At 45.8% G+C, this 27,020-nt stretch overlaps 3 protein-coding genes across 6 annotated transcripts; 2 read left to right on the top strand and 1 right to left on the bottom strand.

The window, feature by feature from the left end:
- Window positions 1-13: 13 nt before the first annotated feature.
- On the top strand, window positions 14-9,879 carry hpse (heparanase). 3 transcript variants are annotated; one of them, XM_049020258.1, is made up of 14 exons: window positions 14-262; window positions 1,412-1,465; window positions 1,657-1,873; window positions 2,119-2,264; window positions 4,203-4,334; window positions 5,159-5,332; window positions 5,482-5,653; window positions 5,774-5,821; window positions 6,657-6,750; window positions 6,944-7,050; window positions 7,200-7,314; window positions 7,532-7,653; window positions 7,737-7,889; window positions 8,006-9,879. In XM_049020258.1, the coding sequence occupies exons 3-14, from the start codon at window positions 1,665-1,667 to the stop codon at window positions 8,163-8,165; spliced, it is 1,632 nt and encodes a 543-aa protein (XP_048876215.1). In that variant the 5' UTR covers window positions 14-262; window positions 1,412-1,465; window positions 1,657-1,664; the 3' UTR covers window positions 8,166-9,879. The 3 variants fall into 3 exon arrangements, with proteins under 3 accessions (XP_048876215.1, XP_048876214.1, XP_048876216.1); XM_049020257.1 differs by having other exon boundaries at window positions 1,404-1,465; XM_049020259.1 differs by lacking the exons at window positions 14-262; window positions 1,412-1,465 and having other exon boundaries at window positions 1,494-1,873.
- Window positions 8,979-11,371, bottom strand: LOC125746367 (myosin light chain 5-like). The gene is made up of 7 exons (XM_049020279.1): window positions 11,246-11,371; window positions 10,952-11,059; window positions 10,742-10,817; window positions 10,545-10,649; window positions 9,971-10,049; window positions 9,163-9,211; window positions 8,979-9,077 (listed from the first exon to the last, which is right to left on the bottom strand). Exons 1-7 carry the CDS (start codon window positions 11,246-11,248, stop codon window positions 8,979-8,981), a joined length of 519 nt encoding a protein of 172 aa, XP_048876236.1. The 5' UTR covers window positions 11,249-11,371.
- Window positions 11,372-14,429: 3,058 nt separating this feature from the next.
- btc (betacellulin, epidermal growth factor family member) lies at window positions 14,430-20,390 on the top strand. Of its 2 annotated transcripts, none has more exons than XM_049020274.1 (5): window positions 14,430-15,115; window positions 16,368-16,472; window positions 18,442-18,559; window positions 19,097-19,243; window positions 19,573-20,390. In XM_049020274.1, the coding sequence occupies exons 1-5, from the start codon at window positions 15,070-15,072 to the stop codon at window positions 19,712-19,714; spliced, it is 558 nt and encodes a 185-aa protein (XP_048876231.1). In that variant the 5' UTR covers window positions 14,430-15,069; the 3' UTR covers window positions 19,715-20,390. The 2 variants fall into 2 exon arrangements, with proteins under 2 accessions (XP_048876231.1, XP_048876232.1); XM_049020275.1 differs by having other exon boundaries at window positions 15,106-15,200.
- The last annotated feature ends 6,630 nt before the right edge of the window (window positions 20,391-27,020 follow it).

The following is a 27,020-nucleotide window of genomic DNA, read 5'->3' as shown; positions in this document are numbered from 1 at the left end:
ACGCCAGTTGCTACCATTCAGTGAACACACCGCGTTATGACTCTTTTCATTTGTTTCATCTAATTGCTTTTGTATTCATGTATTTTAGTATTAGGCAGTGTTTAAATTATTTTATACAACCCCATCAATATGCCAATAACAATAGGATTTTTACATGGGACCGGATTAATCGTTTTCCCTTTATTTCTTATGGGGAAAAAATGGTATACGTCCTGTTTGGTATAGTCCAAGGATCTGGAACGGATTAAAGACGTAAATCGAGGTACTACTGTATGTCCATTTCTCAGACCCATAAAATGTATGTTTTATGACGGGGCTATTCGCTACCTGCAGGGCCGTAGCCAGTTGTGAGGTCACCGAGGTCCGGACCTCAGTAATGTTATTAAAATAAAATTTGAAGCTAAATAAGCAACTGAATTATATATTTATGAATTAAGAAACCACCTGGAAACCTTTTCAGCTGCTGATATATATATATATATATATATATATATATATATATATATATATATATATATATATATATATATATATATATATATATGTGTGTGGTTTCTTAATTCAGTTCGAATGTGTTATTAATAGTGTCCGCTCTGTGAGACGGACGGCTATAGCATTCAGTATCAGCACGATAGATGCACCGCTGCATGCAGCATTGTGAATGTTCCAGAAGAGCGACCTGGCATAGTGTCCGGGGCAAAGACAATTGTATGAACCATGTTAAATATAAACGTAGGATAGGCTACTCTTGTCATGTTAAAGACTGAGTTTCTTTCATATTATGCCTAATGAGCTCGATTAGGCTAATTAACGTTTCACATAAGGTGATTAATTAAAAATAATAATAAACGGCTTATGAAAGGGACGGTGTCAGTAATAGTATCCATTGAGACGTTTCAAAGTCAAATTTGGATATCACAACAAGTATTTGATGTTAGCTTGTAACGGTGTGTTAATATCAAACACTTCTCTTACATGTATGGTTACAAATAACCTTAAATTATATGCCCAATTCGGATCAGGGCTCGTCGATACATACAATACCCATGATATTTAACTGCTGTATAATTTTCTTTATGACATAGACCTAAATTCATTCAGTAAGCCACACTGTAAGGAGCTGTCAGTGAATTTTAAATTAACCTTATGTGGTTTGACTTCTTGTATTGGCTGAGTGTTCGCTAGTTTTGCGATAAGCATTTGCAGATCCAAGACCCGTTTATATAGGTTGGGGCAGGGAAATCTGATTGTGGATCAGCATGGGAATTGCTGGTGTTAAAATGCTTGCATTTCCAACTTTGCTTCACGACCCTTTCAGAACTTGCCTCGATCCAAATTTGGGTTGCGACCCATGGGTTGAGAATTGCTGATCTAAGGCATCTTCTCTCTCCCATTTCTTTGAGATGAACAGGCCAGCCGCAAATCGTGCGCTCTGGGTGCTCCTCCCCCCGCGGAGCGCTCACAGGTTGCCTCACTGCCCGGGAAGCTGATCGCTTTGATTGACACTCCGTTGGGGTTTAATATTCAGCAGCAGCAGCAGCAGCAGCATCTGGTTGGAGATGTGAGATGAGTGCTCAATAGCTACTGCTCCGTTCTCCGACCTGCTCGTTTTACATTCGCTTTCGAAAGTTGACTACTGATCCCCCCCCCCATTAGTACTCGGGATGCTGCTGCTCCGAGCAGGTGTCACGATGCTGGTGGCTCTGATCTTCCTGGCTGTGCTCCGGGAAGCTGACCTGGGAGGACACGAAGCCCAGGTTGTACATATCAGTGCCGACTTTTCCCGTGTGCGGGCAAAAGTCAACCAGCGCTTTCTCTCCGTCGCCATCGACTCAAATTTGGCTACGGAAGAGAAGTTCATGAAACTTTTACGGTTAGTTGTTTTACGATATTTGGTTTCACTTTAGGGTGAGTTGTTTTACGGTATTCAGTGTTGCCTTCCTTAAATACTAATTAGTAGTGATTTCTGGAGTAGAACATGTTTTATTAGTCCCCTAAACGCTGAATGTTAATGCAGAAAACTAGCGAGGTTTAAGCATTACACTCATTGTTTATTATGTAATATGTTTAATTAGTGAGCACTGTGTATTGATATGCTGTCTTCTTAATAACATGCAGGTCGCAGAAGCTCCGGACCCTGGCACAGGCGCTGTCTCCTGCCTTTCTGCGGTTCGGTGGTAACAAGCAGGACTTCATGGTTTTCAACCCCGATGAAGCCCCGCTAGACACGCCGGACTTCCCAAGAGGCGGACCATCTGCAGGAGGTAGTCGGGGATTTTATCTGACAAATGTGTAGTCCAATGGGTTCACCTTCAGCAGACGGACTGTTTGTCCCTGCCGAAGAATGCGGGCCCCGTTGATTTCACGGCTCCGAAGGTCCTTCGATATAACAGCAAACAGTTATAGTTGTTGCGTTCTTTGGCGTTGGACCATTAGGGTGCTCTATACATGTTCCACCTGAATAGAAAATAATGGTTATGAGACATACGGTTTAATTTAACAAATCACAGAGAGGTTTCACAAGTGCCAAAGCACAGGATATGTGTAGGTTTACTCATGTTCTTTGACAACAAGCTGAAATTTAGGATGCCCTGTGTTCCATCTGCATACAAAAATAATGGACATGTTAGCATATACCGTTATTTAGTTTCACGAGTGTTAGTGGGTCCTGTATGTGCTTGCGATTTGGTGTACGTACGTAACACATTTGATTGGAGTTTCAAAGGCTTGTATGTGTTCAGTACTAACCATTTAAGAAATTCCTTGTTTTTCCATTTGGGACTTTTATTTTGAAACTTCGTGGACTGTCAAAAGTCAAGCGAATGCGTTAATTCACGGGAGCCGCATTATTTTGCATTTTCACAATTGATTGGATGGAGTAATTGAAAAACCAAGGTATGTATGCAATTTCACACACACGAATTTGTGAATGTGGAGTTTCCTTGTTTTTGTGATGTTTTAATGGAGTAAATACATAGAACATCTGTGAATGTCTGGCGAATGTGGCACCCACTGTCAAGAAATTAAAAAGTATTTTGTTGAATATATATATAGCGTGCTGTACTAATAATGTCATTCTGTTATAAATATAGTGATGTGATTTTGTTGTAATAAATATTGGGATATTTATAAAACAAAAAAGGATTTAATAAATTTCTCACAAATCGACAAGAATCGGCAAGAATGAAAATGATTAGATCTCGGAGAAGGCATGCAGCGCTCATGCAAAAGCAGCGGAGGTTAACTTTAAATTGATTTTTAAACATATAAAAATCTATAAAAGGAATAATAATTAAAATTGCTAAGTTTTTTTTCCTATGTGCAAAGTATCAGAGTACAAATATTTTAGCAAAACTTTAACCCCCAGTATAATGTTCGTACAGAATTTAAAGTAAGAAAAAACCTTATTTTAATATATGACTAGCGATGTAAGCATTGTATGTGCATAACATGCGATATTGGTGTTAGTAGGGCTAAGCTATTGCACACCGCCAAGCCGTATAATATTATACAGCAACTTTTCAATTTCAGTACAACCCCCACCCTCGCTTTGTGACGTCATTCGGCGCCGATACCCCTTTTAACGCCAGTTGAAAACCAGCACCTTGAAGTACTGTACTTTTAGTACTTTCTCAAAGTATCAGAAGTACGGTACCTGATGCAATGGAAAAACGCTCAGATGTTCCAAATTATACGGAAAGAAAATTCAGATCTAAATATTTAGATTGCGATTATATTTTTTACCGTATTCTAATATGAGGAACGTAATACTTGCATGAAATTAGCATAATCGCAAAACGACAAAAAAATCACACAAGATTTTGTAAAATCTGCTTCTTTCCACTTGGCTCCCATTTCAAACCCATTTAAGAGGTAATTTTTGTAGGGTGATGATGTAACTCCAGTTTTATTAACTTATCTTATTACCAAAGATTAAGCCTTTTGATGGTTTTGAAAATGATTTTGAACATTTGAATTTGATTTGATTTGATTTGATGGGCTGATATTTTACTCTGGTGGCTTTAGAGTCCTGGAAAGAGCAGGGTGATTTCCCCACCATTACCCCAGCAGTGTCCGGAACCTTCCCCAGTAGGGCCGTTCTGTCTAATACCCGCTAACCATAATCATTGGATTGCTTTCGATAGGATGGGCATGAGGCACATTATCACATGTGCTAATGAGTGTCTTTGGTTGTCTGTCAGCTGCACACCCGTGTGATGGGCTGGTCCTGCCTGCGGACCTGGAGGAGAGTCTGAAGCAAGATTGGCCTCGACAGCAGTTGCTTCTCCAGGAAGAGGAAACCGTGAGCAGCTATGGAAATATCAAGTTCTCAGGTAGTGTTTGCGAGAATGTGCCTCAATGGCCCTGTGATGAGGTTAGTAAGATCTGCGAACAATTGCTGTCAGTGTGTGTGTAGCCAGGGGTGAATCTCAATATGTGTACTTGACCATACTTGTGTTCTCATGTACTCCTTTTACATCATCTTCCATTGCCAAAGACCAGTTCTAATACTAAGAACACAAGTTCACCAGGACGGTAAAAATCCCTGGATGTTGGTCTTGCTCCGCCCTGAATGGCAAGGATGCATCGGTCGCATCCTTACCAAACGAGACCAATCCCATGATTCATTGAGCCCCAAGTTCATTCTAAGAAGGTAGGTTAGCAAGACTGGTCTTGCCAAGACCTCAAGTACGGTCTTTGTGTTCTTGGTATTGGACATGGGTTAAGATTGTGGCTAATTTTGTCGTGAGGATTTCAAAATATTGTGGTACACCTTATTACTGTAATACTGCCCAAGTCATTACTAAAAACTTTTCATGACAATTTCCCTGTTAGACTGCACTGCTTGTATTTGTGTTTGTTGCAACACACCTGCCCTCTCCTGCGCCGGTGGAATATCACTGCTGTATCGCAATCATCCAAACCCGCAGCCAAATGTAGTATGAACACAAGCTGCCGCACCCATGACCGTCCTCAGCCTGAAAGCGCACATTTAAAAGTAAAGTACGAACTAGGTTTAAAGTTTCTAAGTTCATCCCCATTAACATAAAGCTACCTGTTAGATTTACTTCCTATTTAATGATGCCGGCTAACCCATAACTAGTCAAGTCTAACTTTTGCAAAGACAAATGAATGTAAAAAGATTCATCGTTGCCAGGAGATGCGATGGACCTGCTGTACACTTTTGCAAACTGCTCGGGCTTCGACCTCATCTTCGGGCTCAATGCTGTTCTCCGGACCAAAGCCAATGAGTGGGACAGCCGCAACGCAGAGACACTGCTAGCCTACTGTGAGCAGAAGGGGTACAACATGTCCTGGGAGCTGGGCAATGGTAGGACTTCCAGAGTGGGCGCCACAGGAAACGATCAGTATCTTTTGTTTTGGAGGAAATGCAGGAAACTAAAGGAGGAGTCACAGGACCACATTTACAGTCTTGTCCCTCCCAAACCCTAACCCTCCTTTGTCTCTCACCTCTCCCAGAGCCCAACAGTTATTTGAAGAAAGCTGGTATTCGCTTGGATGGACACCAGCTGGGTGAGGACTTCATGCATCTCCACAGGATCCTGCAGGCATCTAGACTGTACCGTGATGCCAGGCTGTATGGGCCGGATATCAGCCAGCCCCGTGGCCATCGGATGGACCTCCTGGAGAAGTATTCATGTCTCAGCAGATACACAATAAACACTCCACAAATCTCACCAATCATTTCATCATATCCTGTCCCGTGAGTGCCATTTTTAATAAGTCTGTGCTTCTTAAATTGCTGCCTCAGGTTTTTGAAGAGTGGAGCAGAGGCCATCAATGCATGTACCTGGCACCAGTAAGTCGACATTGGTCACCCATGACAGAAGCGCGCACACACACACACACGGGTGCGCACACACCACGCGCACACGCATGCACATGTGCGTGGCTTGATGCTTTAGCTAATCTTGTGATATTTCACTCTTAAAAAATTGGGGAGCAGGTGCAGGAGATCAGTTTTTAATCCTAAGCACTGTGTACAGAAGTAGTGTAGTTATTTATTTTCATCACATGATTGTACAAACACCAAAACACTGTTTGGTTGTATCAGTTTGATTGTATTATAAAAACTGTGAGGCTCGCCTTAAAGTCCTTCAGAAGGTACAGCATGATGACAGACACCCTCCGGAGTCTTGGGTAGTGTAACAAGAGTCCGTCGTTGCATGCATGTGGTACGCACCATGCTTTCTGCGCAGATGAAGAAGTCCTTAGGTCACTTCCTCTTTCAAATGACACGCGACTCCAGCATTAGACTAGCCTGTGGACGTCTTAAAGGAAAAGGCACCTTCTGGAATTTTCTTTTAGGAATTTCTTCCAGATTTGCATAGACATACAATGGCTGTCCTGGGAACTGTTTGACTGTGCGTGCTGGCTTGCTCTCCTGTTACCACAGGCCAGGAACATCCAGGAACTGAATCAGAACCTTTCCTGGGCCAGGGTTACAGACTTGGCACACTACCAGTTCTGGAGTCAATGCTCTACATGATTGCTCGATTACTGATTGCTGAATTTCTATGTTAAAACAGAGCCAGCTGTGATATAACTATTTGAGTGTCTTATTTGAACCTGCATGAACTGTGTCTTCATGGTTAATTCTACCTGACACCCGTAATGTCTCTCTGGCTTCTTAGCTACTACGTAAATGGCAAAGAGACGTCACTGCAAGATTTCCTTGATCCAAATGTGCTGGACAGTCTGATGGCAAAAACCAATGAAGTCCTTCAGGTAATGGGCAACAGTGTCGCCTTTGCTCCATCTTCCATGGGTTCTTAGTTAGCTCGGGTCCTCGTATCATGAGCACAGTAGGCTTCATCCATGAGGAACAGTTAATGCGCAGATCTATTGCTGTCTCGTTTTTAGGTGACCGTTCCTTCACACCTATTCCATGCTGGTGATTTTTTTCCCCACGTGTCCACAGATCGTTGACCACGTGTCCCCAGGAAAGAAGGTGTGGCTTGGGGAAACGAGTTCAGCCTATGGAGGCGGGGCTACCGGCTTGTCAGATAGGTTCCTTGCAGGATTCATGTGAGTGACAGACCGCACTGGGCTAGCTCCCTCTCTGTGCTTCTGGTGAACTTTGTGCAACAGGAGTCACATCCCAGAAAGACCAACAAGCCTGAGAACTTGAGTGCAGTGTTGGAGTGAGTCTCTGTCGAATTATTTAATTTCAACAGGTGGCTGGACAAGCTGGGCCTGGCTGCAAAGCTGGGCTTAGATGTGGTCATCAGGCAGGTTCTCATTGGCGCGGGGAAGTACCATCTGGTGGACAACAATCTGGACCCCGTTCCTGTAAGTGTCTGACAGCTCCACCTCTGACTGAATGCCATTGGATGAGACAGCTGTCCATCTCCTGTGGGGAAGCAAGCATTGGTAGCTGTGTTTGCCTGGCACGCTACACATTGCCCCATTCACGGATGACGTAGAGCCTTTTTTAAAAATGGCATTTTTCTTGCCGCTTGCATGTAGACCATGACGGTTACAGACAGCCTGTGCTGTACTTTGACAGGATTATTGGCTGTCGGTTCTGCACAAAAGGCTGGTTGGCTCGGAGGTATTAGATGCAGCCTTCAGCTCAGGGGTCCAGAATGGTCGACTGCGGGTCTACCTGCACTGCACCAGGAGGGACAGGTAAGGCTTATGAACCTGGACCTGACAGCTCGTGCTGGGTTGAGATGTCAGTCGGATGACCTGAACATGCCCTTCGCCTGCAGGCCGGACTTCAGGAGTGGCTCCGTCACCCTATTCGCCCTGAACCTGGATGAGGCCATGGTCCAGCTCGCCTTGCCTCATCACGTGGCTAACAGCAGCGCTCAGGCCTTTGTGTTAGAGGCAGGTGGGTCCAATCCAGGGAAGCTGCAGTCCAGGTACTTCCAAGAATCAGGGACTCACCAGCATGGAGCCCTGGCTCTTACTCTCGATTTACACACTTGCAGTAGCAATGTTGGAGAAACTGCCCCAAATATGTCCTGGTGTCTTCCAGGTCGGTACGGCTGAATGGAAAGGTGCTGAAGATGGTGAATGATACTACCCTCCCCCCACTGCTGGGCACCACCCTACCTCCCGGCCAGCCCCTCCGGCTTCCTGGCTACTCCTTCGCCTTCTGGGTGCTGAAGGATGCGGGAGCCCCAGCCTGCTCCTGAACAGGCAGCTCAGTTCCCCCAGACCTCAGCCAAAGAACAGATGTTCTTTAGACTGATATGCAGAAAAATGCTTTGTGTCTCCCTCCTGGCTTGTCACATGGTTATTAAGCACCAATCAGCAAACGCCTTCCGTTTAAGATCAACAAACAGCCACGCAGCCATTTTGTCATTTAGTGATAAGTCAGATTTATTTCCCTTTGCCAGCAGTCTTAGGAGATGGTCCCAGCTCAGGGCACTATGCAAAAACAGTAATGTCTCAGTGCTAGAATCAATCTCTGCATTTCATATGGTCACAGCCGGGGGGGGGACATGGGACACTGTGAGGGGTGCGTCTGCTTTAATACAAAAACCAAGGTCTTACCAAACTTTTATTTCCCTTATTGTTGAAGGTCTGCGTTCTAGTGCAAAGTGCAGTTTTGAATCAGGTGTGTTGAAAGTGTATCGTAATGGATTGTCCCCTGGTAATGTTTACATTTTTTACCACTTTGATTTTTGTGATAACTGAGCAATCTTTATGTACTTTTACAGGCACAGCTTAAGCAATGACAGTGATTGTTATGTAAAAGATTGGTAAAATGATAAAAGCAATTCACGCACTTTTAAGCACGCAGTATTTCATCATGGCGGTCAGATACACATCCAGGCAGCTGCACTTAAACTTTCTGTTTACCAGCAGCCCGCATCAGATTTATAAAAAAAAAAAAAAAAAAAACTCTTTATTGACTTGCAGCCCTCGATGGCAGGAGAGGTCAGGGGTCAGTGACATTGCGTGCAGAGCATAGATGGCCGGAACACTTGACACCTGCGGCCCCCTCACTCTTGCTCCTCTCCATGCGTGATGATGTAACAAAGGGATTTGTAGTCTAAGTTTCCTGATGTGTCTATGTTGGAGGACTGGAACATCTGGTTGACCTGTAGGTGGTGGCGGGGAGAGTCAGAGTGAAAGAATGCAGAGCTGCCATTAAAGTGAGAAGGATAGGTACTGCTAGGGACGTACTTCCTCAGCCGTGAACTTATCGGCCTGTGTCATCAGGAGGTGCTGCAATCTGCGGAACAACAGTAGTCAGAGGCATTGGACAGGGATGATGTCAGTGCACTTATTGAATTTTCATGAGTCTAACTGAAAATTGTGGAAGGATTTCTGAGGGAAATAGGTGTGGGGTAGCTTGGGTGGGCTCTTAGTGGGGTTCACTACAGATTCACACCGGAAACCTCAGAAACTCACTGGAGGGATACAAATATAAGTCTCACCCCAAGAAGTGCAGTGCATGGCAGTGTACATTGCAGTGTATACTCAGGATGCAATGCTGAACCGTCTCAACAAAGCCTTTGCTGAAAAGTAGGAAATCTGCCATGGCAGTGAGTTTCACGGCTAGCAGAGCCTGCTTAGCTTAGCGGGTCTCTCTGTACGCAGCCTGTTAGAGAAATAGGTACTTTTTTTATTGTCATTTTGCTAGATGCCATTTCTTAGAAATAACGCCCTGCAGCAGCTTGATCTTAATTTAGCAATAACTCTTCTTAAGAACTGTCGCTTGAATATCTCCACCCCATACATGGTGATAAACAATGTTGAATGTTATTTGCATATCCTGTTTGTGTACCTCAATAAAAGACACTGCGAGGGGAGTTCCTCTTTCGAAGTTGGCTGAGTTCGACTGAGAGGCTGACACCTCGAAGTCAGGACCAGACTTCCCTTGCAGCAAGTAAAAAATCATCACAGCTGTCTGTGTTGTTCTGTGTTCAAAGACTGGTTGGTTTCCAGCGTATCTTTAGAAGAAGATAACCCACACACACAACCCACTTACACATCTTTGTGTATGTGCCCCTTGGCCTCAGGATCAAACATTCTGAACGCATTGAGGATGGTTTCCTCTGGATCGGTCCCTGCGGAGAAACACACACATTTTATTTGCCACCAACTTTCCAGACTGAGCGACAGCTCATCATCGGCCGAGCAGCAGAATGGGATGATGATGCTTTATTAATCTCTGTAGGGAAATTCTCCTTTGGCCTACCATGTCATGCTCTCCATGAGAGATTCAGACACCCACACAGGTGAGAGCAAACTTGACGGTACAGGGTCAGACAGTATGCAGCGCCTCTGAAGACTGAAGAGTTAATGGCCTTGCTCAAGGGCCCACAGACATGTGACTATTCTGCTGGGACTCAAACTGAACACATTCTGATCCCAGGCACAGAGGCTTAGCCCACTGAGCCACCCCCAAGTAAATAGGTGAGACAGGGTTTAAAACTCTCTGTGCTTATTTGTTGGAGGGCATACCCCATCGACAGCCATCATTTACTGGGCTGAACTAGCGTGGAGATTGTCCTGAATGTAATAAAGACCCGCGCAGCCGCCCTGAAGGACAAGGATCTCACCGTGTAACTTTTCCCCGAACAGGTTGAGGAACATGGTGAAGTTGATGGGCCCGCTCGCCTCCTTCAGCATGTCCTCCAGTTCATTGTCTTTGACGTTCAGCTTTCCTGTTTGCAAAGAGGGGTTGTCGATAAGCAGACAGACTGCACCCCCTCCGAGTAGCCCACGCACAACCCATCGCCCGGGTGAGCACACTGACCCAGCGAGGCGTAGGTGTCCTTCAGGTCCTCCTTATCGACGAAGCCGTCCCGGTTCTGGTCAATCAGCGTGAAAGCCTGTGGAAAGTGAAGACCGTGCGGTCCACATGAGGATCTCAAAGCACAGGGAGTTTCCTTCATTCCCACGAGAACCCACCATCTCTGTCACTAGGTCACATGGTTGCTGATTGTGTAGTAGGACGATGTCCCACCTCTTTGAACTCCTGGATCTGCGTCTGCTCAAACATGGAGAAGACGTTGGAGGAGGCTCGCTGGGCGCGCTTTGCTCCACCCTCCTTCTTCTTGGTCTTCCGGCTGGCCTGTAAGAGAGAGGAACCGGGCGTCGTGAGGATCCGCTCCCACCGCTCGAGTGTCACACAATTATTAGGAGACCATTGTGCATCGTGACCATGACGACATGAAGCACGCTTACCTCTTAGAGTGACATTTATAACAATGGTTCATTTCTTTATGGTAGGCTTTAGACGACACATACAGCTACTCACCATGTGTGATGGAGGGTGATGCTCTTCCTTAAGACTATGCTAGACAGTTGGCTGAGTGGGTAGCTTAAATACACCAGCTGTCCGAAACACAGAGATGTCTTCCACTGCGTAGGACCCTCTGGAGGTAATGCTGATCCAGCTGGGACCCCCTGTCCAGGCAAAACACTCCATACATGGGCATGACTTTAGCCGAGATCCAGGCTCTCCGGAGGCTTAACAAATGCTTTTCATAATGTAACCCTTTTAAAGCGTTTTGAGTTGCCATACGACTGTAGGAAGATGAGCTAAAATTACAGAATGGTGATGCCTTCTTCCATTGCCATTTACTGGGGGGAAACTCTTGGCCATGTTCTGTTCAAAACTACCAACCCATCTGAAGAATCACACCATCGCAGACAGGAAACTATGGGATTGGTGTGTATTACAGCTTGATCTGGAGTCAGTTATTTTCTGCTATTGGAGTGATCTTATCGTATTTTATACAAAAAAAACTGCAGTGTTCCTGGTTTCAGCTCTCTGGAAGCAGTGGACGTTAGCTTCTGTCAGTGACACCTGTTCAGTTTCTTGTTAAATTGCTCGATGACCAGTGGTTACCTCCTCATTCTGGTGACATTTGTATGTAAGTGCAAGCATGTTAGACTCAGGACCACAAGGGCTGCGTGCTTGATGTGGGATCACATTAAGTGTTTTTTGGTTATTATTACATAAATATGGTTTTATTTGAAAAGCTGTTCACTGACATGTTTAATCAGCTTTCTGTCTGTGCTGCAGCCCTGCTCAGTGATAAATACAGACTGTATTGAGCTCCCGTCTACAACGGGACCACCAGCGGCCCCATTAGCAGGAGAACCTTCCCATGCTCTTTACCACTAGCTTGGACAAAGCACTCATCAGCATTCTATGCAGTTCCAAGCCTGAGGAGTGGGGTGGTCCAACCGGACCAAGGTGGCTACAGAGAAATCTGGGCCCAAATCTTTGATGAACCAAAGAACAATATGATAAAGTCTCACAAAATTCTCGAGGTGGATTCGCACTTAGACGTAGAGCAGAATGAGAATCACCGTGTGAACAGGTGACCGTCTGAAAACCAACAAGCTTGACCTGCTCCTCAGCCAAAGAGAACCTCATGACGGCTTACACCCCACCCAGACAGATGCTGGAATCGTGTGTCCTGAACCCTTCCCTCCTGTCACTCTGCACAAAGCCGGGCAGCCCCAGCCGTGTGAGTGACGTAGACTGAAACCTTGTGTGTGAGTCTCGGTGACACGTTCCTTCTGGCATTCTGGCAACACCCAGAATGACGTGTCAACATTTCACAGCTAATATGTCGTAAGCGGTATTTACCTCTGAAATATTAATATCTGTTTTTGTCATGAATCCGGGCGGGTGTAGTGCGAGGACGAGGCATCGTGCAGGCGGGGAACAGACACGGACGACCCACTGGCGGCTCACGGGACAAACGGGGATTTATTGAACAAACAGAAAAACACAAGAAACCGATACAAAATAAAAAGACCACGAGGGGGGAAAAAATAAATGGGGATGAACAAAGACTAATTACCAAAAACGGGGCAGATAAGCAGGACATACATCTAACGTGTAATTTTCGGGATCAAACATACGAAACAATGAACCACTAAGGGAGAGAACTCAGGCAGGGACTTAAATACTAAAACTGAACTGAGTAAGGAGACAGCAGGAGTGAGACAGACAATTATCCATTCGGGGAGGTCGCAAGACAACAAGCAATCATTTAAACACACAAGTGCAGGCAACAGGTGAGACGAATTAACTCAGGCAACTGGGAAGGGAAAAACTAAGACACTGATGGAAAAAAGGAAACAGAATCTACACTAAGGGAATAACAGATAGAAACATAAGCACAGATGCAAAGAATTTTTGTGAAATTTTGTGCAAACTTTTTTTCAACTTTTTTTTTTATTTATAAAAGTAGCACACCACCAAATAGTCCAAATGAATGAAGTCAACAAACGCTCACAGCAGCTTTACTGGCAATGAGTAGATGAGTGCATGCCGGTTAAAACACACATGACCAAACCTGACTGGTACCGTCTGTAGTGTTAGTGTCACATGACCTGGATACTTGTGCTAAAGTGAATGCTGCCCTCTTCAGTTTGATTCCTGCCCCACGCAGGGCTCAGGGTGTCATTCGCTGAGCCCTGACCTGCCATTTCATTAATGAATCTCAGAGAGGTTCCCATAGCTAATTACTACGTTACATCTAACGGCCCTCTGCTCCAGGGTGAGGCCGGGGAATCCTGGGAAAATCACCTTTCTTATCTGTCCCTCCGTTTCTGTACCCGCTTGTCCTACAGGTGAATATGAAAGCTGGTGAAACCAGATTAAAATGGAGACACGCTGATTACATACAGCCCCAACGGCGTGTGTGTGTGTGTGTGAAGGTTGCAAACTGTGTTTAGATGGTGCTATTCTGGTCACACACATGCTTCTTATGTGGTGAATCTGATCCAGTCTTAAGTGTCCTATGTATTTATTTCTTTATTCAAGCTGTGTACAACAAGGTCATTATTTTTCATTCTCTTTTGTCTTGTGTTTATTGCTCTTTTGCACAACCTGTTGTGTTTATCACTCAGTATTCTTGATGATTCCATTGTCTGCTGTATCTATTGTCCTTCCTACATATATATGCTTTTATAATTAGGTTATTTTCTTTTTTTTCATTCTTGTGACTGCACTGATATTCCATGCTGTATTCCTTTTACGCACAAATGTACTTGGAGATAACAAAACTGATTCTGATCTTAGTTGTGTGTGTCAGAAGAGTGCTGGACCACATACTGCCACGGATTTTATTTAAAGGCTTTTAGAAGTTTTAATTTGCACAATTGAGAACACTCTAATATAATACATCAGTGGTTGCTAAAAAAAGAAACCAAAATGTTTTAGTCTCAAGCAAGCTATGAAATCAAACTTGACTGACCGGTCAGACAGGCTTAAGTCTCAGTTCAGCTTTTATTTATTTTTTCAGTGAGTACAATAACTGACCTAGGCCTTCTTATTTACTTTGGAAAACGTGTCTTCCCATCTTAATATAATGTGATCAGTCCTATTTGTATTGCACATGGACTTTGGTATATCGACTAATAACTACAGAACTAGCGGTTCATTGGCCACCCCGACCACCCCTTTAAAAACCACGGAAGTGTCCAAGTGCCTACAAGAAGACGACTAACATTTCAAGATGAGCATATAATATTGATACCAATTATTATTTTTAAAAATCTCGATTAATCGTGTTTTTAGTCTGTATATTTAGTATAGAAATTAATTTCTAAATATCAGCGGTGATGCTTGCCTAGGGGACAACATGGGCTAGTATTGGCCCTGCATATAAATACTACAAATACAATATGTGACGGCTATACAATAAGCAGAAGTTTAAAGTGTACATCCGCTCTTGGTGCGTTTACTTGTGACATCTTGTGATATTTTTTTACTCCACGTGTGATTTATACCATAAGTCGCAAGTTATCAACCGAAAAACAAACACTGTAAGTACGACATGAGCAAAAGCAGTCGCACAAATTTCCTTGCCGAAATGTAAATGATACGGCCATGAGTGCCGCCGTGGGTAGGGCTGCTCGGTCCGCCCAGCACTGTGCAGAGGCTCGTCACGTCCAACCCCCGAGCCGACGGCAATCTGTCCGGCGACTGGCGTCCAGCGTGCTGGCCGGAGCTGCTGCAGCCGGAGAGGCTTTGATGTGGCGGCGTAAACATGTTCGGTTGCCCGTTCACCTTTCGTTGACCGCAGGATCAAGTGAAGGAAACTGGAGCTGAAAGCCATGCAGAGGACGGCTGCCTTGGGACTGCTGCTTATTATAGGAACGGGTAAGGTAGGACTACGTCTGCAAGAACGTAAAGGAAAAACACGTAATATACGTAAAAATGCAGCTCGACTTCAGCGCATGTTTATGTACGTAATGGTATGATAGGAATCGCTCGTTTATGCGGTAATAATCTGTACATATTTCAGAATATTTTTTAACACGAGCCCCGCCGGACAAATTTGTGGAAACTTTTGCGTTATGTCCGTACAGAAGCAGTGAAGGATCCGTGTTCCCTGTCCGCCATCAAATCTATTTTTAAAAGTGTATAAAGAGATCCGGCTGAAGATTGAGAGTTTGTGGCGTGGTTACTGTAATGTTACTGTTAACGTGTGCTTATTAAAGTTATTAACACAGAAGGTTATTAGTACAGAAAAATCGACGGGAGAATGTGAACTGTTTAGTACGAGACACATGTTTTTAACGTTATTTTAATACTAATATACTGTATATGAGAGTGGACAAAACGGACCGGACAATTGCGGTGTGGAGACACACGCACCAATTGTTAGATCCGGAAAGCCTCCATGGCCACCTGAGATGCCACCTGAGAAATATTAAATTTAGGGCGAAAGTATTCAGCTTACACCTGTGTGTAATTTGTATGAATATCAAATAGCCGCGTCTCATAAAAGGCCTTTTGTGTCACATGTGGGGCACTGCTACCGTGAGCAATTAACACAGTGTTACTGAAAGTATTTCAGCTTCCTTGAAACTTCTCACACCCTAGATACCGAGAGAAGTATTGCGCTAAGTTAGCACGACATGCTGAACTGTGTGCTGTGCGCTGGTGTGGATCGGGAGTCTGGGATAGCGGTTCGCAGCCGCGCCCGAGTCCGTGGGGTATGAACACGAATTTGCGGATCCAGCGGTTAAGAACCATTTTTCCGGTTTGCGGGGTTGTTGAGGGCAAATGTGGACTTAAGGAGATGCAAGCCTAAGGAAAGGTGCGTGTGTGTACAGAACCACGTGATCCACGAAGCACTTTTGAGATCATGTCTGCCACAAACCATCTCAACGTGCATATCCAATAAGTCTGCTGACCTCTCAGTATAAGTAGATGATTCCTGACTGTAAATCCCCCAGATTACTAACAGATAAACAGAATCAGAAGCGCTGGACCCCTAATAAGGACCTTTTGACCAGTGCTCTGATTTCTGCCCCCACGGTGTGTTTTGATTCCCAGCCTCCCTGCAGATCGTTGGCCTGTCCGCACGCCGTGTCTCAGCGTGGTCCTCTTTGTTTTATTGTTCTAGCTGGAGCCCTGCGCAAACACGCGCAGGCCAAGTGGAACGCCACGGACGCCCGAGCCAATGACAGCGTGCTTTGCAGTCCCTATGGCAACGACAGCCAGTGCACAGGTATGGCGGCAGAGAGGTATTGCAGCGGCTAGTCGGAATGAGATTCCCCGTCGTGGTTTTAAGGGAAGAGGAGCAAAGTAATTGGGCTCTTAACGATGGTTAACGAATGAACAGCTCTGGCATCTTGCAGCCTAAAATGCACGAGGAGCGTCAGCAAGCGCGTCACTCATTGTGCGTCCTCATTCATCTGCTCGCCCTGCGATTTTACCTGGCAGTTCCCAGTCCGGCATGGCGGCCCATGTGGGCAGAGTGGTGGATGGAGGTTTTGCGTGTCTGAGGGCTGTGGCCACATAAACTGGACTGATCCCAGGCCATTCCCACCAAAGGAACCAGGAACTTTTGTAGCTCCCGACCACTTTAGTGTGTCGCTTTCCCCAGCCCACAACAGGAACCTTTATGGGACCTTCATGCTAAATAAGCACGGGAGACAAATAAACTCATAGGTTAAACTTCACACATGATTTCAAACGAAATTACGCGATCACGCCAAAACAATGGAGGAAGTTGTTGTGTTAGTTAGGGGGGAGAGGGGTGTTCTATTGCATGGTCCATGGTGTCCTCTATTGGTTCAAGTTGGAACACAGCATTTTATTTTATAATATGGGATGATCCAGGGGGGGCGTGGTGGTGCAGTGATTAGCACTGATGCCTCACACCTCTCAGAGTTTCTGCCAGGGTTCCATGTGTGTGGAGTCTGCATGTCCCCCCCATGTCATCGTGGGGTTTCCTCTGGTTTCCCCCCACAGTCCAAAAACATACTGAGGCTAATGGGAGATACCAAATTGCCCAAAGGTGTGTGTGTGCGTGCCCTGTGATGGGTTGGCACCCCATCCTAGGTTGTTCCCTACCTTGTTCCCATAGGCTCCGGACCCCTGTGACCCTGACTTGGACAAGGGGTTTCCGAAAATGGATGGAATATGGGATGGTCCCATCAAATACAGGACAGATGTTAACTCTACTTGGAGGTCTCAAAGTATTGGTCCACGATGCGGTTTTATACAACCCGCAGCATGTTTATGATTCATTTCTTAGTGAGGCCTGCAGATCCATCTTTTGTTTTCCACAGAATAAAAATAACAAATTCAAATTTTCACCATACCAATCATACGCAGTATGTGACTTGCCGTGAAATGACACTTCAATGATCCCTGGGGGGGAAATTCTCTTTTTGCCTACCTCATCTTGCTCTCCATGACACACTTCTGGTGAGAGCAAGCTTGGAAGCGAAGGGCAGCCACCTGCAGTGGTGCTCATGGAGCTGGAGGTTAAGGGGCCTTGCTCTAGGGCCCACAGATGTGACTGTTTTGCTAAGGTCAGGTCAGGACCTTCTATACCCTGCAATACGGAGTTCCTCCGGTGGAATGTGGTTCCTGAAAAAAGTTCCTGCGGTGGGAAAGGGCCTCCTGGGAGGGTCTGGTGCAAATTCTCTTAGCTTAATGTTGATTGCATCTGTTTATTTGCTTGGACCTCACTGAAAATGATGGCCGTTGAGAGTACACCTGTTTCCACAGACCAATGACTCTGAAGCTAGTTTAAATAAAATCTTTTCATTGTGATATATAATGTCCTGAATTACGCTGCCTTGTTGCTATAATGACATGGGCATTTTTCTCCATCTGCTGGTGTTTTAAGCTGCATTGTGAATTGGAGGTGACCAAACCCGGATCATTCACACATGTCACATTTGCCGACGTTTGTTTCGACCACTTGGCAATTTTGCATATGCAAATGATGATGCCGTGTGCCTGAGTGGATGTGAGGCTTCAGAGTCACAGTGGGAGGGACGACAGTATTCTGTCAATCAGTGTGTGTTTCCAAGGCAATTGGAGGAAATATAGATTGACAGCGCATGATAATCCCTCTGTCTCCCAAGATTAGATGATGTGTTTAGAGATGCTCTGTGTTTTTTTTGTTGTTTGGCATTTATGTATATTTCCATGTCTTACTGCCTCCTCTCTTCCCCCCACAGACCAGGCTGCTTCGCCCGGGTGGGGTGGTCATTTCACCAAATGCCCTAAGGATTATCTTCACTTCTGCATTCATGGCCAGTGTCGCTTTGTGGTGGAGCAGAAGTCGCCGTCCTGCAAGTGAGTCCCGTCTGGAGGGGCTGGGGGCTGCATGTGGGTGTGAGATGGGGTGCCGCACCCCCTCTGAGGCCTTGAGCATCTCACAAGCTGAAATGCACGGTTTAATCTGCGTAATTATCTCATGGAAGTAGGGGGTAGCTAGAGGTGTTAAGGTGGCCGGCGTTCTTCAAACGACATCTGGACAAAACAAAATCAGAGACATCAGAACAGTCCGGCCGCATACGGAAAACGATGCTACCACCTTCTACATCTCGCCAGAGACCCTAGAGAACGCAGAGTGTTTTCCAGTAGCAGACCCAGAGGGCACATGAATGTATTGTGCCCTGTGTGTGAGTCATTTTGATAAAGGAGATGACAGCCCTTTTAAAATGGAAATTGCTCTGTTTATTAACAGCCACTAGTGGTTATCATGGCTCATAGAATCACTAAAACAACGTCAATCCCGTTGATTTCGTTTGAAGTATATTGCCTCCTTTCGACTGAGGTACCTCTCTGCAACTTCAACATTACCCCCCCTCCCCCCCCCCCCCCACCCAGATGTGAGCCTGGGTTCACCGGCATTCGCTGTGAGTACCTCCTCTACGGCTCGCAGATTGACGACAAGAACCAGATTATTTTTGCCGGTGTCATCGCAGCCTTCATCCTCCTCATCATCCTCATCGCCATCGTCTGCATCTGTGCGCAGTGAGTGAACGGGCGGGGAGCTGGTCGCGTGTCAGGCCCGAGGGGGCACAGTCAGAGGGGCAGACACGCGGTAGGCACAGGCGGGGCCTGTGTCATATGAATTGCCTTATTCGCAGTTTTGCTGAAACCAGAGTAGGGAATTGAGGCAAGGAGGCCATCACCTGCCAACTCTGACATCACTGTCACGGTCGTGGCAGCTGGGGCTAAAGAGCGGCACCTCTCTGCATATACTGGGCCCCAAGCTCAGGAGTGCCACTGCTGTGCATTTACAGGGCCCCCAGCTGTGCATATACGGGTCTAACAGCTGCCACCCTTTGTGTCTTTCACAGTCGACCAAAACTCTATCGCAGGAAGGTCAGGAAACGGGAAGAAGGAACGGAAGCAGCTGAGAAGCTCAACATGGAGACACCGGCTGGCTCCGGGGGGGCTGCAGCCAACCACGTTGAAAGAGGGGACAGCAACGCAGTCTGACGGGCATGCCGCACACTGTGCTCAACCCAGAGCTTTCGGAAGCCGTCACATGCACAGCAAAGATCATAACTGCGTTTCCAGACCTTATATGGGCGTCCGTGAAGCAGCTCAGAGGTGGACGATGAACAGTGTGCCAGGGCCAGTTAAGGCCTTTCCAGAGCTGATTATATGGGGGGGTTAGAGGTAAAGGATCTGAGCTCTTTACACACATCTAGCTGTGTTCTGCATGGAGACTTTGCACCTGCAGGCTGGAGTTCCCGACTCCCACTTTTTCACCACCCTCTTGATTTGTGGATTGGCCAAGTGAAGGACTGAACTCTGCAGGGCAGTGACTCGTGGAAAAGGGCTTAACTCTTTGGCCAGGAGGGTAGGGGGTTGCCATGACCCCCCACTCTTATGGCTTCTTCTGGAGGGACGTGGACCCGCCCAGAGTGGCTCTGCATGAGGTTCCAGGTCCTTGAACCTGTACATCCAGGCCCTTGTAGTTTTGAGCTAATGGCTTAAGCTTGTATTTGAGGTGCTCTGAGTTTCTGATGATCCTGATATGTGCAGCAGTCCTATATTGCCTCTGACGGAGTATCCTGTGACACTCTGAGGTCCCGATCGAGTTCGTCATCTCTACCCCTAATCTTTCACAAAGTTGGATTAAACACAATAAAAATCCAGAATTGTCATATATGATGTTTGAGGCATTAGACATTACAGGTGTGCACTTCAGGAGGGTCTAGCAAATCACATCCACGCATTTATGAATGGGCTTGATGGTTGGTTGGCTGGTTAGTTAGTTGCCACCCTGTGGAGAAATCTGGTCCCAGCAGCCACATGATGAATGGCACTGGTAATCAGAACCCGGTGTGTTCCTGTTGGTTACCACATGGGTTGACCCAGGCAAAACCTCCCATTAACTTGCCACCTCACTCTGAAGTTTAGATGTCTTTATTGTAGTGGACAGCGCTTGTTGCATCGTGTTAGTCCGCAGAAGCATGGTCGGTTTGTGCATACTGTAGGTTTGTCCCGTATGAATACAACATTGATGTGGATGGAGTCGGGAATCACACAACATGAATATCACGTGCTGCCAATCATTGTCTGGCCAATGAGGAGCTAGATCAGCCACACAATCCCACCCACTGATTTCTCTCATAAGATCTCATCAGATAGAGAACCATGATGATGTCTCTTTCCAGAAAGTGAGGGAGGACCTTGCTTTCTGTGGGGTCCATCTCACTGTGATGGCACTACTGCCTACTGTGTGTCAATTGACCTACAGGGGGAGCTCTCGTGTAATCTTGCTTCCCCTAGTCCATGGTGTAATTTGTCTTTTTCTCTAAGCACCTATTGTGAACCTCCCCGATCATCTTTGTGCATGAGAGGGATGCTGTTCTCACTTTCACAGAGAGCCACTCCACTGTGTCTTGGGTAGCACGCGTGACCAAGAGTACTCTGCTCACCCAGGAAAGCGTGCATTTTACAGTTTTATTTCTGCCACAGAGTTATTAACTGGGTTTTTTTTCATGTTCTGCTGCTGGAAGTGGGTGAAGGTTGTGTGTGTGCATGCGCACGTGAACGAGTGCGCATATACCACGCACTCAGCAGCGATGATAGAATCCGCAGTGCTCAGTTAAACCTTCACCTGGTGGGATCCCGTTTCTGGGCACCGCCCGCCCCTCTTCAAAGCCGGTGCGCACTGAGGCCCGGCGAGCCGGCCAGGAAAGGCTTTGAACCTCGGCGATCCCGAGGTTTTTATTGCACATCAAAAGGCAGCGGCTGCCCTTGTGCCAACAGAAACCCGCCGCTGATACTGGATCAGGCGTTCCCTGCCGGCCGTAAATAGCTTTTTGTGACCTGGGAGCTGTAGGAACGTAGCGTCTCCCCGGCAGCGCTCACGTGACCACTGTGTGTCCCACCGTTGCCACGAGACAGGCTCTTTGTGTTACACCGCTATATGTTCTTGTCGTATTACTACTCAGTCTTTCACATTTTTAATTATGGTATATTTGCAGCAAGAAAATGACACCTTATGCGTAGAATAACTGAAAATTAAGCTCGGTATTTGTATTGCACATGGTACAGAGTCAGTTGACGTAACAGGCATCCAAGAATTTGTCAAGAGACTGTGAAGTGTGAAGTGGCCGCTACCGTGTAGTCCAGGTGGATTACAGAGAAGGCAGTATTGTCTAGAATATGAGTGACCTGTGGCAGATAAAAGAATGTTACTGATTATTTGATTAAACTTGCATTTGATTAAATTTTAAAACACGTGCACACAAGTAATCACGGTTTATGTGCAAATGACTGCTGCTAATGTTAGTACTGAAGGATAAACGTCTGATATGCCGCCATCTAGTGGTGAGTTTATGTGACGTATCGCCGATATGTCCGCGTATGTTTCGCTAAACTTTAACGTTTTTAACGCAGGGGTAGACCGTGGATAGGTGTGACATTATTTATTTGACACTTGTAAGATAAGATAGCATAACCTTATTCTCACTCGCTGAAGTCTGCAGGTCCAAGTATATTAATATTGACCTAAACTGCGGTCTGACTACCATCGGTTAACAAATAGACAGTCTACGTGAAGTCATGTTTTTCAGGCAAGAAAAGCCACTGTTTAGTTTTCCTGAAGTCCATCCAAAATGCTTGTCATTCAGTTGTGTTTGTTTGCCAGCTGACAACCAGTTTTATAATTTGTAAATGGCTGTGAGAACTGCTCCTGATCGTTATCCTTAATTAAAGTTAAAATTAATTACAGTACTAACCACCAGCAAACCCTACAGCTAAACAAAGCTTATAAACATGAACACAAAACGGGACAATTTCGCTTTCATTTCGGTGATTTCACCTGAGATTTCAAAGGCAACTAGAAATTTCCATCCATCTTCCACTTATCCTGTGCAGGGTCAGGATGAGCTTAGAGCCTACAAGACTAAGCACTTAATCACAGTGCCGCCCAAACGGAAATTCAAAGATAATTAAAAACCTGGAGAGCAACTATTCTGCCTATAAGATTGATGTGGATATCTTTCTTCGTCCATCTTTATTAAATCAGGGATTCGGCACGACGGGGCATTTTCAGCCTATCTCTGATGGGCAAGGAGTAAAAAAAGACAAATGTTACAGGTGGAGTTAAATTATCTTTTAAGCTTTAAAGTTCCTGTAATTCTGATAGTTGGCCTGTAGATGGCGGCGATTTTTCACTCCGTGATATTCTGTCGTGAAATAAGACTAAATGAAATCAGAATAAATGAGTTAAATGAGTTTGCGATGTTTCTGGACAGTTATACAATTACACCAGCCGTATAGGGGACAGTGTCAGATGAAGTGCAGTTAGAGTGATCTTCCCAATTGATGATAATAAGGGAATCCATAAAATGACTGCAATGAACTCAGCCAGGTAGGCCTTCTGCCGGACACAAAGGTGGTAAAATCAGCCAGGGTGAATTTCTGCTCCGGTCTGGCAGCTTCGATGCGATGTGTTCAGGTCCTGTATTGCTGCAAGATTAATGGAATCTTATTAAAATATTCCCGAACTCTCAAAATGAAAATTCCCCTCCAGTTTTCATCAAATGTCATGCACACGAACTGTACAGTATATCATATTCATATCAATCATATTTAGACCTGCATATTGACAGAAGTGTGGATTAACACAAATGCGGTTGAGGGGTCATGGCAAATTTGGGCTCTGGAGGTGAGAAGAAGCCGAGACACAAGGAACGTTTGGAGTACAAGTCATTGGACATTTGCTGGGAGCCTGCAACATCCTGTATGGTGAAATAAAACAGGCGATCGACTCTGGGATGGCTGGCGTTCATTTTGGTTGAACTGCACAATGTGGGGCCCTGACATCAGAACATAAGCAGAAACTTCCCACATATTCTCACTGGAAGGGAGCGGTTAGCTAAAAACGCACACGCACACCTGACCCTCCTGGTCTTAAGGACATGTGTTTACTGCGGATCATACCTTGCACTCCTGTTTCATCTGATATCCATCTTGACGCACCCCTGCGCTTCCTATCACTTGATATTTTCAGTCTTAGAAGCCCCATATACTTTATGACAGGAGTACAAGCCTCTTCTCAATCAATGACCCATGGATGTTGAAGTGAAATTTGGAGAATATTTAAATGCTAATGTATTTACGCGGCTGCACTAGAACATTATTTGTTTAACAGTATCCACCATCTACACTGTTGCACCAGAATCTTCTGTAAGAGTTTTTCTCAATCCGGTCCTTGGGGACACACAGCCGGTCCAGGTTTTTGCTCCCGCTGTGCTCCCTGCCTGACAGTCCACAGTCCACATTTGCTGGGTTGTATAAAACCTAATAATGGGCTGAGGTGAATCCCCTATGGTGGTTACTGTCACAGGCTTGTCCACTGACAGACACAAAAAATTCTCTGGGGATCAGGTCAGGCCTCCATGAAATCATGTGTTACCTTGCTGCTGAGTGCATTTAATCACTGGCAGATTTTCGAGCGAAATCTTTCTCAAACATGCAGCGCTATTGGTAAAATCAGATAGGCCGCAAAACAGATTAGGGAATCTTTTCTGCTGTCTGTAATGAATTTAGGGCTGTCATCAGTGAGTATGTGGGAAAACCTGTTAAGTGACACTTTCTGTTTAATTAGGTCTGCGGGCAAATAGACACTAATGGAATTATTGCCACTTTTGCTGCTGGAACACATTAGAATCTGAAAAACAGTGATAAACTGAGCATTTTGCTTGGTGTAATTTAAAAATGGCCCTCGCTCTACTCTTGTGACTCTCGTAAACCCCCAATAGAGGCAAGGCAACGAGGTGGCTATTATTGGCAGTAGAAACACGGCTTGTGATGCTCTGATCTCCTCACCTGCTTTTTGCTAATTTAACCTGACCGGTTAAAGGAGGACACCTGTGTCCAAAATATTGGGCTATATCTGAAAAAGGACACCTTTGTCCAAAATGGAGGAGTAAGGTTGAAAAAGCTTTTGGAAGCTTTAGACTCATGAAAAGCTGCTGATTGTGGGGGGGGGGGGGGGGGGGGGGGAGGGGGTTATATCACACGCATACTGCGAAAGCCATGGACAGTATATCTATAGAGATAATTATCTTGTTATCTCAACAGAACAGCATAAAAAATACTTGAAAGCATAGTCATTCCTGGCTTTTGTAGTATGTGTATGCGGGTGTTTCACGTGTCTTGTGTGACTCGGGGTGGAAGAGAGTGGCATTAGTTGTTGACAGGGAGGCGGGTAGGGGGGAGGGAGAAAGGAGGGCGAGGGGGCTAAAAGGAGGACACCCTACAGCAGACTGGACAGAGGGCTGGAGAACCAGAGTGTCTGGACAAAATCCAGACGAGTGGCTACCCTAGTGACTGCCTTGTCATATTGTGCCTGTGTTTCTCTGTGTTTCTCTGTGTTTCTCTGTGCTCCCACTGAATAAATCCCATTATAAAGATTTATGGGATGCCGTAGCTCAGCCAGGTAATGGGATGCAGACAGAGGTCCATTTGATTTGTAATTTAGACGAGCATTTTGCATTTGAGCCATGCTCAACACAAAGAGCTACATACAATGATTGACTCTGACTGGGATCTGAGCCCATGGTGACTCCAGCCTTTTGAATCAAACTGCTGTACCTTCTGGCCACATGGACATATGGTCCGATCCGCGAGGCTCTGTCTGACTGGTGGTTCTTGTAGCACTCTCAGTCCTGTCTATATACCCAGACTGAGCTTCTGCTCGGTGGTAGTTGGATCCACAATCACTTCCCAAAGTCCGTGGTCCCCTGAGCAGTTCAAACCGGCTGTTTCCAGCATGGCCCAGGTGTTGATTAAATCTCATGTAACAGCCTGAAGAATGGCAAGCAGGTTAGGGGAACATTCCCCCTGCATCAGGTACCACATGGAGGAAATGTGCTTTTGGGTAAATCCCGGGGGGTCTGATGAACTAAACGACAGACACATCGCTCTGTTACCCCTGTCTCCAGCATTCCACAGGGGGATGGATCTTTCTGCATATCAGTGGAGCTCTATAGGCAGATTTCTTGTAAAAATGACCACAGCTTTATTATTTAAATGGATGAAACGTATTGTGATAATATTCTCATTTTTTATTGGGATAATATGCTAGCAGTGTGGCTACAGTGAGTTAGCGCACATGATAATGAATGAAGTTAGTGGTTGACTCATTTAAGGCACTCTGCATCACCGCACCTTGACATTTCATTAAGATCCCTTAGTTGTTGCTGTCCCAGAATGCACCGCATTGCTGGTATCATTTTTCAGGACGTTCCCTACCCACAAACCTATAACACAATGCTGATCTACCCCAAAGCTTCAAAACTCCTGTGGAATTGAATCTTAGCTGTTCCGTTAATTAACCCACCCCCTCCCCATCTCCTGCTAATTGGCTGGTTATCTAACCCTAACCCTGACCCAGTTTCTCCGGCCTAGAGATAATAACCTGATCCACACAGTGAATAATCCAATTCCTGCTGAAGTCTTGCATTTGGCTAACCTCGTGAAGATAGAGGCTTTCCTCTGAAAGCCCCGTAAAAGGTTCTAAGGTATGTCACCTTTTGGAGACAAGCTGCGCTAACAGGCTAATCAATCACGCGACTGCCGGCCTGTTCACTTCACTCCCTCCTAAACGCACGCCTGAGCACTGAACCCAAGCCCTAATTCAGGAATCCTCGATGCCTCCCACGGCTGCAGACCCTTTCCCACTGATGTCTGCTTTGCACACAGCGTTAATTACCCAGCAACCCTCCAGGCTGCCGACAGGGGGCGCTGTTTACCTTTGCCCACGTACCCAAAATACATCCACCTGCCATCCTCAGAGAGGCCTCTGCTGATACTTTCATTCTGTGATTCACTCCCAGAAGCTCCGACTTCCTATCTGTCAGCCTCCCTAATGGCTGAGGTGACCGCGGCCTGTTCTGCTCTCGCATGGTCACCGTTCCCCTTTATCTTAGGCTCTGTTTGGTTCCCCTAATTAATTCTGCGGAGCTGCCTGTTCAGACAGCAGCAGGTCAGCGAGGGGCAGCTTTTCAGCTCAGGAACGATAAGTGCAGCCACTGGGTCCTCTCGCCCTTGACGAAAGAGCAGAACACTCACAGGACTGTTCAGGAGAATAGCAGAACTGGCCAACAGGGCACCCCTGCCCCCCCCCCCCACAAGAAAGATAGATGAAAGATTGGTAAGTGTAGACTGCAGGGCCAGCCCTAGACGATGTGGCGCCCTGGGCAAACATCACCACAGGGGTTCCTGTCAGAAGTAAAATGACGGGCATGTCAAAATGATGAATATCAGATGTAAGATC

The sequence above is a fragment of the Brienomyrus brachyistius genome, chromosome 7 (assembly GCF_023856365.1).
Source record: "Brienomyrus brachyistius isolate T26 chromosome 7, BBRACH_0.4, whole genome shotgun sequence".
Taxonomy (NCBI): domain Eukaryota; kingdom Metazoa; phylum Chordata; class Actinopteri; order Osteoglossiformes; family Mormyridae; genus Brienomyrus; species Brienomyrus brachyistius.
Note: the sequence above shows the minus strand (reverse complement) of the source record. Positions and strands in the feature narration are given on the sequence as shown.

Bases quoted from the DNA above. Each gene is read 5' to 3' on its own strand.
- hpse (XM_049020258.1), top strand. From the start codon at position 1,665: ATGCTGCTGCTCCGAGCAGGTGTCACGATGCTGGTGGCTCTGATCTTC. The intron at 6,751-6,943 runs GTAATGGGCAAC...ACGTGTCCACAG, and splicing joins AAACCAATGAAGTCCTTCAG to ATCGTTGACCACGTGTCCCC. The intron at 7,051-7,199 runs GTGAGTGACAGA...TAATTTCAACAG, and splicing joins AGGTTCCTTGCAGGATTCAT to GTGGCTGGACAAGCTGGGCC.
- LOC125746367 (XM_049020279.1), bottom strand. The intron at 10,650-10,741 runs GTCAGTGTGCTC...CTTTGCAAACAG, and splicing joins GGACACCTACGCCTCGCTGG to GAAAGCTGAACGTCAAAGAC. The intron at 9,212-9,970 runs GTAAGTGGGTTG...GTTGTTCCGCAG, and splicing joins GGGCACATACACAAAGATGT to ATTGCAGCACCTCCTGATGA.
- btc (XM_049020274.1), top strand. From the start codon at position 15,070: ATGCAGAGGACGGCTGCCTTGGGACTGCTGCTTATTATAGGAACGG. The intron at 15,116-16,367 runs GTAAGGTAGGAC...TTATTGTTCTAG, and splicing joins GCTGCTTATTATAGGAACGG to CTGGAGCCCTGCGCAAACAC. The intron at 16,473-18,441 runs GTATGGCGGCAG...TTCCCCCCACAG, and splicing joins CAACGACAGCCAGTGCACAG to ACCAGGCTGCTTCGCCCGGG.